Genomic DNA, 18,354 nt, shown 5'->3' on the forward strand with positions numbered 1-18,354 from the left:
TGAATAATGCAAAATTTAAATAAACACCACCTATTCCATTTCATGAAATAACGCAAATATGCAAATAAGCACCATCTATTGTTATGAAACGTAGCCGTAGCTTGGTGTGATATATCTCATAAACCGCTCGACCAAATTCAATCAAACTTTACAGGAACCATCTACATGATAGCCCAAATGTACCGAATAAATTTGGTTAAATCTGGTGGAGCCGGTCTCAAGTTATAAAGCAACACCAAAAATGTGCACTTATTTTTATATATATAGATTATTATACATAGAAAACGAGTAAATTAGAAACAAGTTCATAGACCGTATAGCCGACTATTTCAAAACCCATAACGATTTATCATCAACGATCCACACATTGAAGGCTTGACGTTTAGCACATCAGTCTATCAATGCACTTTGCAAGTTTCTATTTATAACTCGTTTTCTACTGTTTGTTGTTTTTACTCTTTACCACCGTAACTTAAGTGCACCAACCAGGTGCTATTATCTCGTTAGACGAGGATTTTTGTTGCAGCCCATATGGTTTTTCTTTAAGCTCTTGTTTTGTTAGAATTCCAGGATACTTTTTCCGTAGACCGAAAGTTTTTAATGTTATGTTTGGTTTTAGTGGTCTGTAAATAACACAGGCCGACAAAATGAGACCGATTTTTTTGACCATAAACCAGACCATACTTTCCTAAAAGTTTTCGATGCGATGAATTCAAATCTGGACGCAGAATTGCTCTATCACGTCAGGATTTTGAGATATCCTAACCTAAATGTGCAAAAAACACCGTTTTTGCCTATTTTTGAGGTTATATATAAACGATAGATTTTTTTTTAAAGCATACATAGCATCTTAAAGAAGAAGTCTTTCTCTTACGAATAGCGTTGAGATTTGAATTCAGCGCATCGAAAACCTTTAGGAAAGTATGGTCTGGTTTATGGTCAAAAAAATCGGTCTCATTTTGTCGGACTGTGTTATTTACAGACCACTAAAACCAAACATAACATTAAAAACTTTCAGTCTACGGAAAAAGTATCCTGGAATTCTAACAAAACAAGAGCTTAAAGAAAAACCATATGGGCTGCAACAAAAATCCTAGTCTAGATTTGAATTCAGCGCATCGAAAACCTTTACGAAAGTATGGTCTGGTTTATGGTCAAATTTCTTGTCGGTCTGTGTAATTAATTATTATATTAATTGGTTGTCTTCATTTTTTTTTTTATTTTTGCAAAATGTATATTTTACAAGTTAAATTATATTAAATTATTTTACATAGAAAACGAGTAAATTAGAAAAAACAAAGTTCATAGACCGTATAGCCTACTATTTCAAAACCCATGACAGTTTATCATCAGCGATCCACCCATTGAAAGATTGACATTTTGCACATCAGACCATCAATGCACTTTGCAAGTTTTTATTTATAACTCGTTTTCTATTGTTTGTTATTTTTACTCTCTACCACCGCCAGTTGAGGGCGCCAATCAGGTGCTATTATCTCATTAGACGAGGATTTTTGTTGCAGCCCATACGATTTTTCTTTAAGCTCTTTCTTTTGTTAGAATTCAAGGGTACTTTTTCCGTAGACTGAAAGTATTTTATGTTATGTTTGGTTTTAGTAATCTGTAAATAATTAATTATTATATTAATTTGTTGTCTTCAAGTCCAAGTTTATTATTTTTTAAAATGAATATTTTACAAGTTATATTATATTAAATTATTATACATAGAAAACGAGTAAATTAGAAAAAAACAAAGCCAACAGTTGAACTAAATAAAGAATGTATTAATACTCTAGCTGAGCACGAAGATCAAAAACAGTGCCATTGTGAATTCATACAAGTGGCGAATGTTTGAGAAAAAACTTTCACAATAGTAAAAGACCTCGATCACTTAATTCATTTGCGTTTTTCAAACATTTCTGTAGCCGACTGGTATTTTGTACGTATTTTAAAATGTTTGCTCAAATTTTATCTATAAACTAGATTTTAGAAATGAATATTAATATGTAGTATGATTTTTTGTCTACAAATTTAAAAGAAAGCTGATTTGAAACACAAATTAGCATTTCATGCCACTTCAGTTTAATAACCGCAAGCAAAAAACAAACCTTTCTTCCATTCTCTGGCAATTCGTAACAGCTCTTCTCCCTGTCAGTTATTATTTGACAGATAATTATGGCAATGGAGGAATAGAAATATTTTTCACTTGTATGAATTCACAATGGTAAAAACAGTCGATGCCGTACAAAGCAACACATATGTGTGTAGTTTGAGTATCTAATAAACAAACTCTTTCTACCTAATTTTTAATACACGTCTTATTCTTCTTGGAAATTTGGTTTTTCATAGAGAGAGAAACGTATAAAGAATTTCGTTTGCCTAAAAAAAATTCTGGAAATATATTTTCTTTTTATAGATGCGTCTGGGGGAACTGGAAAAACCTTGTGACTTCACTTATTTTAGCTAAAGTTCAATCCCGAACACAGCAGCATCATGCGCTAACAGAGAAGTGGCTGTCAATGCACGATGCTGCATCTATAGACTTATGTGTTCGGGCCTTAAGTGTTGTAGGTAAACCTGCTGCTGAAGTTGCTTCTTAAGGAGGTGCTGCTACTCTTCTACAGGCAGGAGGAACTTCTCATTCCACCTTTAAGCTGTCACATAATTTATTATGAGGACAAAAGTGTGCATGCTTGGCTGCACGGCTGATGGTCTTCAGAAAGCATCGCTTATGAAGATTTAAGAACTTCTCTGGCGGAAATTGGTGGAGTTAAATTGGTATTCACAAGAGACATTAGGCAAACTCTACTAGTGCTTCCGAAGGGAACAAGAGCAGATTTTTGTCAACGCGTGGATAAAGAAATCAGATATGTGGTCGAATGTACGGACGGGATAATCTTCTGCCAATATGCGAGTGGAGCTGGCCCTTGTAATCAATGTGCAGATTTCATACTGAAAATAGGCAACGATTGCAAATCTATAACCTGCGATGATTACGTAACAATGCCAGAAATCGTAGGATCATGGGTCAGAGCAATTGATGAACTTATTGATAACGTATATTCAGATATTGCTTACATGCAACACAAGCACTCCAAGTGGTTATAAAAGGAACTATTGTCACTCCAACGAACTCAGCCGCAGACGAAATTAATAAAGCTACTTGTCAAAGAATATTGCCACATTTATAATTCCTTTGACGAAGTGACAGATAAAGAAGACGTTGTTCACTATCCAACGGACTTGCTTAACTCCCTCAGCACCTCCGGGATACCACCATATGAACTACGTCTTGAAATTGGTATTATTTATGAAGTGGTAGTCGACTAAAAATCACGCAATTGATGCCAAATATTATGAAAGCGATCCTGCATGCAGAAGGTGAAACAACAATGATACTTATCGATCTACATTTTACAATTTAGCAACTACAAAAATAATACCCAAGGTCAAGCGTTTAACTATCTTGGCGTAGACTTTCGTAGTGAGGTATTTTCTCACGGTCAACTTGCCAATTAAACAAAGGATGTTGTATTTACGGAAGGTTTTAATTAATGAATAACTATTACTTTATGTACTAAATTTTTACGTTCCAAAATCCAAATTACTTATGTATGCATTGTTATCTTTTATCGTTTTGGTTTCTTTCTAAGTTGTTATTAAACAATTTTTTAATAACGTTAACGAGATTAAAACTGTTTGCAATCATCATCCAAGAGAGGGTTGTACATTATTACATTCTTAGCGGAACATATTCATAAAATATGTACATATGCGTCTCTTTTTTTAAACTATACCTACCCAAATAGCAAAAATTCAATACATTTTATTTTTGCGGCGTAACAACGTAAGCCGGGTACTTGCTAGTATATAACATATATAATATTAATTTTTAAATATACATACGCAGTTTATCTCATTTAGTGTTCGTTGCCAAACTCGAATTTTATTTTTTAACTGCGCATGTTTTTTGTGCGTCGAGCAGTCTTTACTGAATGCATATTGACATCTTTTTCACCAGTTGGTAGCAATTAACAGATTTAATCGTGTTAGACGTACATTCCTTGATGTCGTGGGATTCAGCGCATCTGCCAAAAGCCACTTTATTTGTAAAATCAATTTCTTTGTGTTTATATCCCGCGCATTTAGAACATCTCGAAAAACTTACGTGCTCGTAAGCGACACAGGTATCCTTCTCTATATAAAGTATTTTTTGCTGTAAGATAATTTCGAATGTTATCGCGTCAGTTTGTAATAATGCAATGAAAATGACTGAATTTTAGAACAAAATTTGGTAATTTTCCGCGGAGCTATAGTCTTGAAACTTTGATCACACATCAGAATCCGATGACAATATGTTACTAAGTTACACAGGGATCGCGGAAATGTAGAAAAGCGTCCCAATATGGAAATTTTGTTTCGTGTTTTAAGGAACTTACCGATAACACAGAGACCTTAAGCTTTGAATAAAGCTTAAGGTTCTATAAGTATTGCGGCGGCAATTTTGAACAGCATAAAAGAGCACACACGAATACATATATTAATAACGATATTTTATTTGAAAGGGTAGAGTAGGGTGGGCGCTTTAATATCTGAAAAGAATATTTTTATTAGAAAGAAATGTTAAACTATAGGTTTTGCTCTTACTGCTTTTCCTTCGGCTGTTCGTAAGAAATGAAGCCGTTTGAAGCGATTACAAATTTAAAATTCCAATATACATATACAGAGTTGAAATAAAAGGTAGTTACATTTCATTTATATCAGGGATGTATTCAAAACCTTAAGCTAGGTACATATGTCAATAACATCCTGCCCCCCGTGAAACGAAGGAGCGTCTGTGATTTGAGGTTCACCTTTAACATCCAGAACCGCTAGCTTCGAAGCGGGTCTCTTTAAGTTGCCACTAGTTGTTTTGATTAGGGCTGATCTGACTTGCCCATCAGGAGCCGGAAACACATTTAAAACGACGCCACGCTTCCTTTCGCCTATGCTCCCATTGACATCATAAGCAACCACAACATCACCAACCTGAATAGGATGAACCCTCTGATGCCACTTTATTTGACGATTTAGGGTTGGCAAATACTCTAATACCCATCTGCGCCAAAACGTTTGTTTTAAATTTTGTAAAATACGCCACTGCTTGCGTAAGCATATTGTATCGATATTGCAAGAAGTCTGTACGTAATTTGGACACCCCCATAAAAAATGGTTCGGTGTCAGTGGATCAGCATAGTTGCTTTAAATTGGCAGATGTGTAAGCGGACGCGAGTTTATTATGTTTTCAGCCTCAATAAGTAAGCTCTGCAACGTTTCGATTAGCGGAGCTGTTTCCCTTAACTTAAAAGCCAATACTCTCTTTACACGCCTAACCATACGCTCCCAAGTACCTCCCGCCGATGGATTCCCTGGCGTATTGAACACCCACTCGATACCTCGACGAGTGCGCTCCTCCTCAACGCCCGCGGCAGTGTGTAACCAATCTACCTTGCTTGCTCCTACGAAGTTTGTTCCTCGATTACTGCGTATACGAACAGGAACCCCTCTGCGGCTAACGAAATTCCGCAGACAAAAAATAACTGCATCAGTCGACAAGTCTTTGGCCACATCTAAATGTACAGCGCGAATCGTTAGACAGGTGAATAATGCTACCCATCGTTTTTCTCGTCGCCGCCCTATCGAAACCATAACTGGTCCGAAGTAATGAAGTCCCGTATACGAAAACGGTTTAATGTATGGCTCCATCCTATCTGAAGGTATTTGCCCCATGAACGGAGGTCTGGGCATCGCAAAAACATTTTTACAAATCTGACATTCGCGTTTAACTAATCGAACAACACATCGTAGACTCGGTATCCAAAATTTTGACCGGATTGCGCAGATTATTGCTTCTTGATTCTGGTGGTAAAATACTTCGTGTTAATTTCGTACTATGAGCCGCGACATTTTTTGGCAAAATAATTGTATCAATAGGTAGACTCAAAGCATTGTCAATACGACCACCAACACGTAATTGCCCTCTGTCGTCCATCAAGGGTGTTAAGGTAAATATGGGACTGCGTTTCGAAAGTTGCGCACCTTTACGCAACGTTACAAAGTCATCTGTAAATACAGCTTCTTGAAGGAACCTGCATAAAATTATGTCTGTCTCTTTAATTTCATAAGCTGATATTTAATGGGTTTTTTGGTGCTTCCGCGTTTCTTCTCACAAATCCCAAGAACTTAGAAATTGCAAATCGAGCCCAAGTCATGACTTTAAGAAGCTTATGATAGTTAGAAAATTTCGTGAACGGTATTGCGTCATCAGGTACCATTCTTTCTTCATCACCCTCACCCATCGCTGTATTGTTTGGCAGCAATGGCCAACCAACCTCGCATTGCCTCAGAAAATCAGGTCCGTTAAACCAGCTCAAATCGTTAGCAAAGTCTGTATTTGATTTGGGGACGCGTTTGTTTTGTCAGCCGGATTAAACGTACCAGGTACCGAACTCCATTGGGCCACCTCAGATGATTGGAGGATCTCGGAAATTCGGTGGCTTACAAACTGCTTATACTGACGAGCTTCAGATCGGATTCACTGTATAACGGTTGTTGAGTCTGAACAATATATTATTGACTGCGGCTTCATTATATGACTACCAGTGATTAATTTACACAATCGTGTTGCCAGCACCGCAGCTTGTAACTCCAGCCTAGGAATGTACATTGGCTTAAACGGGCTGCACCGACTCTTGGCTGCGACGAAACACACGCTAATTTCGTCGCGATAACTAATTCGAAAATATGCGATAGTTGCGAACGCTTTCGTTTGCATCCGCAAATATATGCAGCTGAACTTGCGAAGACGGATTTAAAAAATTGTTACCATAAAATCGAGGGATACTTTGCTCGCTCACGCTGCCGAGCATTGTATACCACTGATACCATTTGTCGTATATATCAACGGATATAGCATCATGCCAGCCAATATTCAATTTGCTATGAATCTCAATCACCTTTTTTTTTTACGCTTATACTCTCGTCAACACTAGCAAAAATATCGATATTATCATCTACATAATGACGATTGACAATGGCTTCCACCGCCCTCACATCCTCGCTTATAAATTTTAACGCATTCAGATTTTTAACAAACTGAGCAGAACATGGAGAACATATTGAACCAAAAATCATGGCCCCCATTAGATATACATCTGGCGGCCTCGATGTGTCACCTTCACGCCAAAGAAAACTCTGAAATTTTTGATCTTTGTTAATAATTTTAGTGCGGTGGAACATTTCTCGAATGTCTCCACAAACAGCTATAGCACCTTCACGAAATTTAAACAAAATCGATTGCAAAGGTCGTGGCTGATAATCATCAGGACCCTTTAAAAGCATAGTGTTCAAAGAAATATTGTTGACCTTGGCAGCGGCATCAAACACAAGTCTAGGGTTGTTTCCTTTGTTTACGTTGTAAACGGCAAAATGTGGTAAATACTATACACGGTCTGTTGGCAAGTCAATTGTATTCGGAGATAGCTTTCTAGCGTAACCCTTGTTTATATATTCATTTATTTTATCGTTGTACCATTTTGCATAAATAGAGTCGCGCAACATTTTTTGTTCAACAAGTTGAAGGGGTTTTAATGCAACATCATAATATTATATTTTCCTCACCCCACAAAAGACCTGTCTCATACCTACCTCGCACCAATTTAGTTGTGGTGTTTAAAATGCTTCCCGCTCTGATATCAGCAGCAGATTTAATTACCGGCAATTTTGGCTCAAATGCTTCTGCTTTTGTATTTCATTCATACCCTGATCACTGATATCCACATGACAAATAATAGAGTTATTAAAATTATCTTCGTCTGACCAAAGAGGATAAATACAATAAGAGCCGTCACTCATTATTTTGTAGCGAGTATTTCGCTGGAAATTGAAAAAATTGATGCCGAATGTTTTCTGAGAGGGACATTTTTAATTGTCTCGCATTTATCCATGCCGTGTAGGTCCCTTGTGCAACTGTGATTTTTGGAAAGAGAATTAAATAAGTTAGTTAAATACAGTCGGAAAAATAAACACAAATACCACACGAAAATGTATAGAAGACATTTATAAACATCTCGCCCAAAAAAAGTAGCGACTACCTCTCAGTATACATCGAGTAAATGCCTAAAAAATAACGAGTGACGGCTCTTATTGTATTTATCCTCTTTGGTCTGACCCGAACAGCGTCCAACCCAATTTAGTTTCATGTACTGTGAATCCTTCGGTGAAGTTCACAACACTCAACAGGCGTAATAAATTTGTATGCGGCATTCCAATCAGAATTTTTGGAATTGCATTTGTATAACTTTCCACAGGTATGGCATTTAATTCAGTGAACACTTGCGTAAACTTCTCAACACACAATGTTTGTGGAGGCCAACAACAACTTCTTTATTGTTCGCACCCCTTTCATGGCAAATCTCTGGTTGTCATTTACACTTGAAATTTCTACATTTACCCGTTTTGAAACTTCGTTGGTTGTTGGGTCATCGAACCATTTGAGCCACAGCAGCTCTTTCCACCTCTAACGCCAATCTGATTAGCTATTTGCTCTTCCAATAATGTCACCTTAGCACTCTACTGGTAAAAATTTTAATAAAGTTTTGTTTACATTTTTATTTACTTTGTTATTACATTCATTCGTTGCTTGCTTCTTGTCATTTACAGGCAAACGAAAAGTGCTTACAGTGGCAACAGCTGACTCAGCAGGCGCTGTGTTGCCGGAATTGTAATTTCTAACGATCCCACTATGCAACAATTTGTTGTGGTATTTATGGCATTGCGATACACCGCATGATCGACGACGCGGACAGTTGTGTACATTGTGGCCTGTGGAAAAGCAACAAAAACAAAGTCGATTCGTTTTTACGATTTCCCAACCTTCATTGTAAGCAGAATCTTTAAATTTTTGGCATTGGTATAATCGGTGATAGCCCTTACAAAATACGCACATTAATTTTTCTTCCGATACGGCTAGGACTGGTTTTACTATTTTATTTGTGCCAGAATTTCGTGGTGAGTTATCACAGCTGGACTGTGGTGAAGTTAGCTCTGTTGCCATAACAACGTACGTTGGCACCAGTTGCAACCACGAACTGAATTCGCAAATTGTTGGGAATTGTTTATTTATTGTAAAAGTATGACGTGCCCTTTCTTCACGTTTATAAAAAGGTAATTTATTTACCAGTTCATCGAGCAATGTGGTGTTTGACAGATGAGGTACGGCAGCGGCATTCTGAAGAAAGGCGGCTAAATTTGTGACCATTGAGCTGAAGTTGGCAATTTCATGAATTTTTCCCGTTGTGACTGGTGGAAATGATCTGGCTTTGTTAAACAGCCGGGCGTCCGAAGTGGAACTGCTACGACGAAGTCACTGCATTCACGCTTGACGGGTGGATTAACAGGGATTCAACTTTGGAACGTGCATCTCCTTTTAGAGCTTTCTACAAACGTAGTAAATTTTCTACATTGGTGTATGCGAACATATGTGTTGTTTCGTTAAAGGCGACTATGAACTTTGCGGTAAATCTTGAAATTTACGAATAAAATGCAATGTGTGCGATGTCGTAAGTGTTGGGTGTGTATTGTCAGAAACGGTATAATATAGAGACATTGCATAAACGAAAAATCGTGTGAGGCAAGCTTCACAAAATTCTAGTAGGTCACATTCACCACTTACCACAGCAGAATTTGTTAAACTACCACTGTCTGTATTTGTTATTTAATAATTATTTGTACACTTTTTATTCAGCTAATGTGTTCAAAATTTTAACTTTTACTCACTAAAACTCCAATCAGTGTATTTCTGTGCTTAAATTATGTTAAAAATTGTGTTAAAGTTTTTGGTGTGGTGAAAGTGACCTACTAGAATTTTGTTACGCTCCGCTGCTTTCCACCGAAGTTCGCGCATGCAATATCTTTATATTCAAAATTTTTTGGTATTGTTATACATTATGTGAGGCGAAGTTACGTTGTTGGGCGATGTGACGGCTGTAGAATTGTTAGTAGCGAAATTGGCATTAGACATATAGTCACCTGTTGTAAAGCTGAAATGCGGCGTTGTAGGTTGTGCATAAATAGGCATATGATGAACACCTGACATAGTATTGGCAAAACTTGTTAATGCGTTGAAACGGGCGATGAACGTATCGGCGGCAGCGACGTTAGGAGCTTGTGTTGCAAGAGCAGTTGTGGTAGCAAAATTCGTATGTGACATACAGTTTGCAGGATACTGGGCGATTGTTGATGCATTGATATGCATCGGCATAGTAGCAGCGTTTGAAGTTTGTGTGGCAAGAGCGGCGGCGTTGAAACTTTTATGTGATATAGAATACGCAGTATGATAGGCGGCAGTTGATGTAGAGGTGCGGCAGCACTGATATGACCGGAGTCTGCAAATGATGTATTAATCTTCTCTTCAACGGCGGCAGTTGTCGATACAATTATCTGCTTCAGAAAAATATCTCTCTTTCATAGGCTTCCAAAGAAAGTTGCAGTTGGCGAATTTTTTCTTGCAAATCAGCAACTGTGTTGTTCGATTCGACTACAGTCTGTTCTCCTTCATTGTTGCTGGATGAATCTTGATCTGAATTCACCATTTTTGCTGAATTTTGAGCAGTATTTCCTTCTTTATTTCGTAAATTGTAACGCGGCATGCGTTATAAAAAATATGGCGACTTACTGACGGAACTTTTCGTGAATAAATATTAAAATAAATATTGCGGCGGCAATATTGAACAGCATAAAAAAGCACGCACGAATATATTAAAAACGATATTTTATTTGAAAGGATGGGGTAGGGTAGGCGCTTTAATATCTGAAAAGTATATTTCTGTTACAAGCCAACCTAATATAAACGCACGCAAGAAATGTTAAAGTATAGGTTTTGCTCTTACTGCTTTTCCTTCGGCTGTTCGTAAGAAATGAAGCCGTTTGAAGCGATTACAAATTTAAAATTCCAATATACATATACAGAGTTGAAATAAAAGGTAGTTACATTTCATTTATATCAGGGTTGAATTCAAAACCTTAAGCTAGGTACATATGTCAATAACATCCTGCCCCCCGTGAAACGAAGGAGCGTCTGTGATTTGAGGTTCACCTTTAACATCCAGAACCGCTAGCTTCGAAGCGGGTCTCTTTAAGTTGCCACTAGTTGTTTTGATTAGGGCTGATCTGACTTGCCCATCAGGAGCCGGAAACACATTTAAAACGACGCCACGCTTCCTTTCGCCTATGCTCCCATTGACATCATAAACAACCACAACATCACCAACCTGAATAGGATGAACCCTCTGATGCCGCTTTATTCGACGATTTAGGGTTGGCAAATACTCTAATACCCATCTGCGCCAAAACGTTTGTTTTAAATTTTGTAAAATACGCCACTGCTTGCGTAAGCATATTGTATCGATATTGCAAGAAGTCTGTACGTAATTTGGACACCCCCATAAAAAATGGTTCGGTGTCAGTGGATCAGCATAGTTGCTTTAAATTGGCAGATGTGTAAGCGGACGCGAGTTTATTATGTTTTCAGCCTCAATAAGTAAGCTCTGCAACGTTTCGATTTGCGGAGCTGTTTCCCTTAACTTAAAAGCCAATACTCTCTTTACACGCCTAACCATACGCTCCCAAGTACCTCCCGCCGATGGATTCCCTGGCGTATTGAACACCCACTCGATACCTCGACGAGTGCGCTCCTCCTCAACGCCCGCGGCAGTGTGTAACCAATCTACCTTGCTTGCTCCTACGAAGTTTGTTCCTCGATTACTGCGTATACGAACAGGAACCCCTCTGCGGCTAACGAAATTCCGCAGACAAAAAATAACTGCATCAGTCGACAAGTCTTTGGCCACATCTAAATGTACAGCGCGAATCGTTAGACAGGTGAATAATGCTACCCATCGTTTTTCTCGTCGCCGCCCTATCGAAACCATAACTGGTCCGAAGTAATGAAGTCCCGTATACGAGAACGGTTTAATGTATGGCTCCATCCTATCTGAAGGTATTTGTCCCATGAACGGAGGTCTGGGAATCGCAAAAACATTTTTACAAATCTGACATTCGCGTTTAACTAATCGAACAACACATCGTAGACTCGGTATCCAAAATTTTGACCGGATTGCGCAGATTATTGCTTCTTGATTCTGGCGGTAAAATACTTCGTGTTAATTTCGTACTATGAGCCCCGACATTTTTTGGCAAAATAATTGTATCAATAGGTAGACTCAAAGCATTGTCAATACGACCACCAACACGTAATTGCCCTCTGTCGTCCATCAAGGGTGTTAAGGTAAATATGGGACTGCGTTTCGAAAGTTGCGCACCTTTACGCAACGTTACAAAGTCATCTGTAAATACAGCTTCTTGAAGGAACTTGCATAAAATTATGTCTGTCTCTTTAATTTCATAAGCTGATATTTAATGGGTTTTTTGGTGCTTCCGCGTTTCTTCTCACAAATCCCAAGAACTTAGAAATTGCAAATCGAACCCAAGTCATGACTTTAAGAAGCTTATGATAGTTAGAAAATTTCGTGAACGGTATTGCGTCATCAGGTACCATTCTTTCTTCATCACCCTCACCCATCGCTGTATTGTTTGGCAGCAATGGCCAACCAACCTCGCATTGCCTCAGAAAATCAGGTCCGTTAAACCAGCTCAAATCGTTAGCAAAGTCTGTATTTGATTTGGGGACGCGTTTGTTTTGTCAGCCGGATTAAACGTACCAGGTACCGAACTCCATTGGGCCACCTCAGATGATTGGAGGATCTCGGAAATTCGGTGGCTTACAAACTGCTTATACTGACGAGCTTCAGATCGGATTCACTGTATAACGGTTGTTGAGTCTGAACAATATATTATTGACTGCGGCTTCATTATATGACTACCAGTGATTAATTTACACAATCGTGTTGCCAGCACCGCAGCTTGTAACTCCAGCCTAGGAATGTACATTGGCTTAAACGGGCTGCACCGACTCTTGGCTGCGACGAAACACACGCTAATTTCGTCGCGATAACTAATTCGAAAATATGCGATAGTTGCGAACGCTTTCGTTTGCATCCGCAAATATATGCAGCTGAACTTGCGAAGACGGATTTAAAAAATTGTTACCATAAAATCGAGGGATACTTTGCTCGCTCACGCTGCCGAGCATTGTATACCACTGATACCATTTGTCGTATATATCAACGGATATAGCATCATGCCAGCCAATATTCAATTTGCTATGAATCTCAATCACCTTTTTTTTTTACGCTTATACTCTCGTCAACACTAGCAAAAATATCGATATTATCATCTACATAATGACGATTGACAATGGCTTCCACCGCCCTCACATCCTCGCTTATAAATTTTAACGCATTCAGATTTTTAACAAACTGAGCAGAACATGGAGAACATATTGAACCAAAAATCATGGCCCCCATTAGATATACATCTGGCGGCCTCGATGTGTCACCTTCACGCCAAAGAAAACTCTGAAATTTTTGATCTTTGTTAATAATTTTAGTGCGGTGGAACATTTCTCGAATGTCTCCACAAACAGCTATAGCACCTTCACGAAATTTAAACAAAATCGATTGCAAAGGTCGTGGCTGATAATCATCAGGACCCTTTAAAAGCATAGTGTTCAAAGAAATATTGTTGACCTTGGCAGCGGCATCAAACACAAGTCTAGGGTTGTTTCCTTTGTTTACGTTGTAAACGGCAAAATGTGGTAAATACTCTACACGGTCTGTTGGTAAGTCAATTGTATTCGGAGATAGCTTTCTATCGTAACCCTTGTTTATATATTCATTTATTTTATCGTTGTACCATTTTGCATAAATAGAGTCGCGCAACATTTTTTGTTCAACAAGTTGAAGGGGTTTTAATGCAACATCATAACTATAAGGCATGGTTATATTTTCCTCACCCCACAAAAGACCTGTCTCATACCTACCTCGCACCAATTTAGTTGTGGTGTTTAAAATGCTTCCCGCTCTGATATCAGCAGCAGATTTAATTACCGGCAATTTTGGCTCAAATGCTTCTGCTTTTGTATTTCATTCATACCCTGATCACTGATATCCACATGACAAATAATAGAGTTATTAAAATTATCTTCGTCTGACCAAAGAGGATAAATACAATAAGAGCCGTCACTCATTATTTTGTAGCGAGTATTTCGCTGGAAATTGAAAAAATTGATGCCGAATGTTTTCTGAGAGGGACATTTTTAATTGTCTCGCATTTATCCATGCCGTGTAGGTCCCTTGTGCAACTGTGATTTTTGGAAAGAGAATTAAATAAGTTAGTTAAATACAGTCGGAAAAATAAACACAAATACCACACGAAAATGTATAGAAGACATTTATAAACATCTCGCCCAAAAAAAAGTAACGACTACCTCTCAGTATACATCGAGTAAATGCCTAAAAAATAACGAGTGACGGCTCTTATTGTATTTATCCTCTTTGGTCTGACCCGAACAGCGTCCAACCCAATTTAGTTTCATGTACTGTGAATCCTTCGGTGAAGTTCACAACACTCAACAGGCGTAATAAATTTGTATGCGGCATTCCAATCAGAATTTTTGGAATTGCATTTGTATAACTTTCCACAGGTATGGCATTTAATTCAGTGAACACTTGCGTAAACTTCTCAACACACAATGTTTGTGGAGGCCAACAACAACTTCTTTATTGTTCGCACCCCTTTCATGGCAAATCTCTGGTTGTCATTTACACTTGAAATTTCTACCTTTACCCGTTTTGAAACTTCGTTGGTTGTTGGGTCATCGAACCATTTGAGCCACAGCAGCTCTTTCCACCACTGACGCCAATCTGATTAGCTATTTGCTCTTCCAATAATGTCACCTTAGCACTCTACTGGTAAAAATTTTAATAAAGTTTTGTTTACATTTGTATTTACTTTGTTATTACATTCATTCGTTGCTTGCTTCTTGTCATTTACAGGCAAACGAAAAGTGCTTACAGTGGCAACAGCTGACTCAGCAGGCGCTGTGTTGCCGGAATTGTCATTTCTAACGATCCCACTATGCAACAATTTGTTGTGGTATTTATGGCATTGCGATACACCGCATGATCGACGACGCGGACAGTTGTGTACATTGTGGCCTGTGGAAAAGCAACAAAAACAAAGTCGATTCGTTTTTACGATTTCCCAACCTTCATTGTAAGCAGAATCTTTAAATGTTTGGCATTGGTACAATCGGTGATAGCCCTTACAAAATACGCACATTAATTTTTCTTCCGATACGGCTAGGACTGGTTTTACTATTTTATTTGTGCCAGAATTTCGTGGTGAGTTATCACAGCTGGACTGTGGTGAAGTTAGCTCTGTTGCCATAACAACGTACGTTGGCACCAGTTGCAACCACGAACTGAATTCGCAAATTGTTGGGAATTGTTTATTTATTGTAAAAGTATGACGTGCCCTTTCTTCACGTTTATAAAAAGGTAATTTATTTACCAGTTCATCGAGCAATGTGGTGTTTGACAGATGAGGTACGGCAGCGGCATTCTGAAGAAAGGCGGCTAAATTTGTGACCATTGAGCTGAAGTTGGCAATTTCATGAATTTTTCCCGTTGTGACTGGTGGAAATGATCTGGCTTTGTTAAACAGCCGGGCGTCCGAAGTGGAACTGCTACGACGAAGTCACTGCATTCACGCTTGACGGGTGGAATAACAGGGATTCAACTTTTGAACGTGCATCTCCTTTTAGAGCTTTCTACAAACGTAGTAAATTTTCTATATTGATGTATGCGAACATATGTGTTGTTTCGTTAAAGGCGACTATGAACTTTGCGGTAAATCTTGAAATTTACGAATAAAATGCAATGTGTGCGATGTCGTAAGTGTTGGGTGTGTATTGTCAGAAACGGTATAATATAGAGACATTGCATAAACGAAAAATCGTGTGAGGCAAGCTTCACAAAATTCTAGTAGGTCACATTCACCACTTACCACAGCAGAATTTGTTAAACTACCACTGTCTGTATTTGTTATTTAATAATTATTTGTACACTTTTTATTCAGCTAATGTGTTCAAAATTTTAACTTTTACTCACTAAAACTCCAATCAGTGTATTTCTGTGCTTAAATTATGTTAAAAATTGTGTTAAAGTTTTTGGTGTGGTGAAAGTGACCTACTAGAATTTTGTTACGCTCCGCTGCTTTCCACCGAAGTTCGCGCATGCAATATCTTTATATTCAAAAATTTTTGGTATTGTTATACATTATGTGAGGCGAAGTTACGTTGTTGGGCGATGTGACGGCTGTAGAATTGTTAGTAGCGAAATTGGCATTAGACATATAGTCACCTGTTGTAAAGCTGAAATGCGGCGTTGTAGGTTGTGCATAAATAGGCATATGATGAACACCTGACATAGTATTGGCAAAACTTGTTAATGCGTTGAAACGGGCGATGAACATATCGGCGGCAGCGACGTTAGGAGCTTGTGTTGCAAGAGCAGTTGTGGTAGCAAAATTCGTATGTGACATACAGTTTGCAGGATACTGGGCGATTGTTGATGCATTGATATGCATCGACATAGTAGCAGCGTTTGAAGTTTGTGTGGCAATAGCGGCGGCGTTGAAACTTTTATGTGATATAGAATACGCAGTATGATAGGCGGCAGTTGATGTAGAGGTGCGGCAGCACTGATATGACCGGAGTCTGCAAATGATGTATTAATCTTCTCTTCAACGGCGGCAGTTGTCGATACAATTGTCTGCTTCCGAAAAATATCTCTCTTTCATAGGCTTCCAAAGAAAGTTGCAGTTGGCGAATTTTTTATCAGCAACTGTGTTGTTCGATTCGACTACAGTCTGTTCTCCTTCATTGTTGCTGGATGAATCTTGATCTGAATTCACCATTTTTGCTGAATTTTGAGCAGTATTTCCTTCTTTATTTCGTAAATTGTAACGTGGCATGCGTTATAAAAAATATGGCGACTTACTGACGGAACTTTTCGTGAATAAATATTAAAATAAATATTGCGGCGGCAATATTGAACAGCATAAAAAAGCACGCACGAATATATTAAAAACGATATTTTATTTGAAAGGATGGGGTAGGGTAGGCGCTTTAATATCTGAAAAGTATATTTCTGTTACAAGCCAACCTAATATAAACGCACGCAAGTCATTTTCTGTCAAAAATGTCTCATGTACATACAACTTGTATGAGAGCAACCCAAATTGAATTTGCCTCGTGAAAACTTAACTCGATTTCCAATTTTTGTTCTGCGTGACATTTAGATTTGACGTTTGCACACATGCTTTACATTGTCGCACCGCATGCTTATTTGGGTTCGGGCAAAAAACGCCGGTTGTTTGCGTGCGCTAAAAAAGGCAGTGCGGTTTTATTAGGTTAGCATGTTAGAAGGAAATGTTAAAATGTAAGTTTTGCTCTTACTTATTCGTGTTTTTCCTTCGGATGTTCGTAAGAAATGAAGCCTACTTAGAAAATTGGACGGAAGGGAATCAGGCGATAAATTTTCCTGAGACTTAATATTGAGCTACAAACTTGAAACTTCACATATAGTTAAGAACACGGATACAATGCTATAAAAGGAGAACAATAAAAAGAAGACAAACAATTTTTTAAACACCTTCATATAATTGACTTAAAACATAGTGGAAAATGTGCCCTTAAATACAGAAATACAGGTGATGAATTCTGACTTTGAAATTTCAACAATAGCTGTTGTAAACAGCTTATCGAAAACAAAATTATAAAGGAAGCGCAATTTCTTACCTTGATGGACTTTAACTAATTATACACCTAGGCTCGATAATTGCGCTCTACTTTACAGTTTTTTTTTTTTTTTTTATTTTTTTGATAAGGTTTTTACAACAGCAATTAGAATTTCAAAATAGGAATTCAACAACATTATGTATGTGTTTGAACTATTTATATAAAGGAAGTGTTGAAAATTATGTATATCTTCATTTTATTATCATTTTTAACTGGAGCTGATAGCCATGGCAGCTCGTGCTCTTTTTTTGTTAGTCTTAAAATTTATGCCTAAATCAACGGCAAGCTGGGCGCTAAGTTAGAGACTTAGTGAAACGAATTTTGTGAATGGAGCGTTAGCGTTAAAAATCTCGACTGCCAGAGCGTTGAGGGTAAGTGAATTGCGCAACAACTGAAATTGGGAATGCGATTGCGATTATTGTAATCGTGATTAAAACGCAGATGCTGCCAAAGTTAGTCAATAAGGTCGATTTCTTTAAAGCTTTCGCTGCCATTAATTCCAGTATTTCATTCGGTGTAATAAAATCACAGCTAAACGATAATTTCCCAACTTT

General features: G+C 38.0%; 1 protein-coding gene across 16 annotated transcripts in view; it reads left to right on the forward strand.

The window, feature by feature from the left end:
- The window catches only part of Mvl (Malvolio), a 1,196,163-nt gene that overhangs the window by 954,769 nt on the left and 223,040 nt on the right, over positions 1–18,354 (forward strand). Inside the window, exon 9 of one of the 16 annotated variants that reach the window (XM_067759820.1) lies at positions 8,701–8,811. The exons of the other annotated variants lie outside the window; for them this stretch is intronic. Coding sequence (XP_067615921.1) covers positions 8,701–8,734 — 34 coding nt within the window. The 3' untranslated portion in view covers positions 8,735–8,811. Of the gene's footprint in view, positions 1–8,700; positions 8,812–18,354 lie in introns of those variants that run through there. 16 annotated transcript variants of the gene reach the window in all.

Source organism: Eurosta solidaginis, chromosome 1 (assembly GCF_040869045.1).
Source record: "Eurosta solidaginis isolate ZX-2024a chromosome 1, ASM4086904v1, whole genome shotgun sequence".
Lineage (NCBI taxonomy): Eukaryota > Metazoa > Arthropoda > Insecta > Diptera > Tephritidae > Eurosta > Eurosta solidaginis.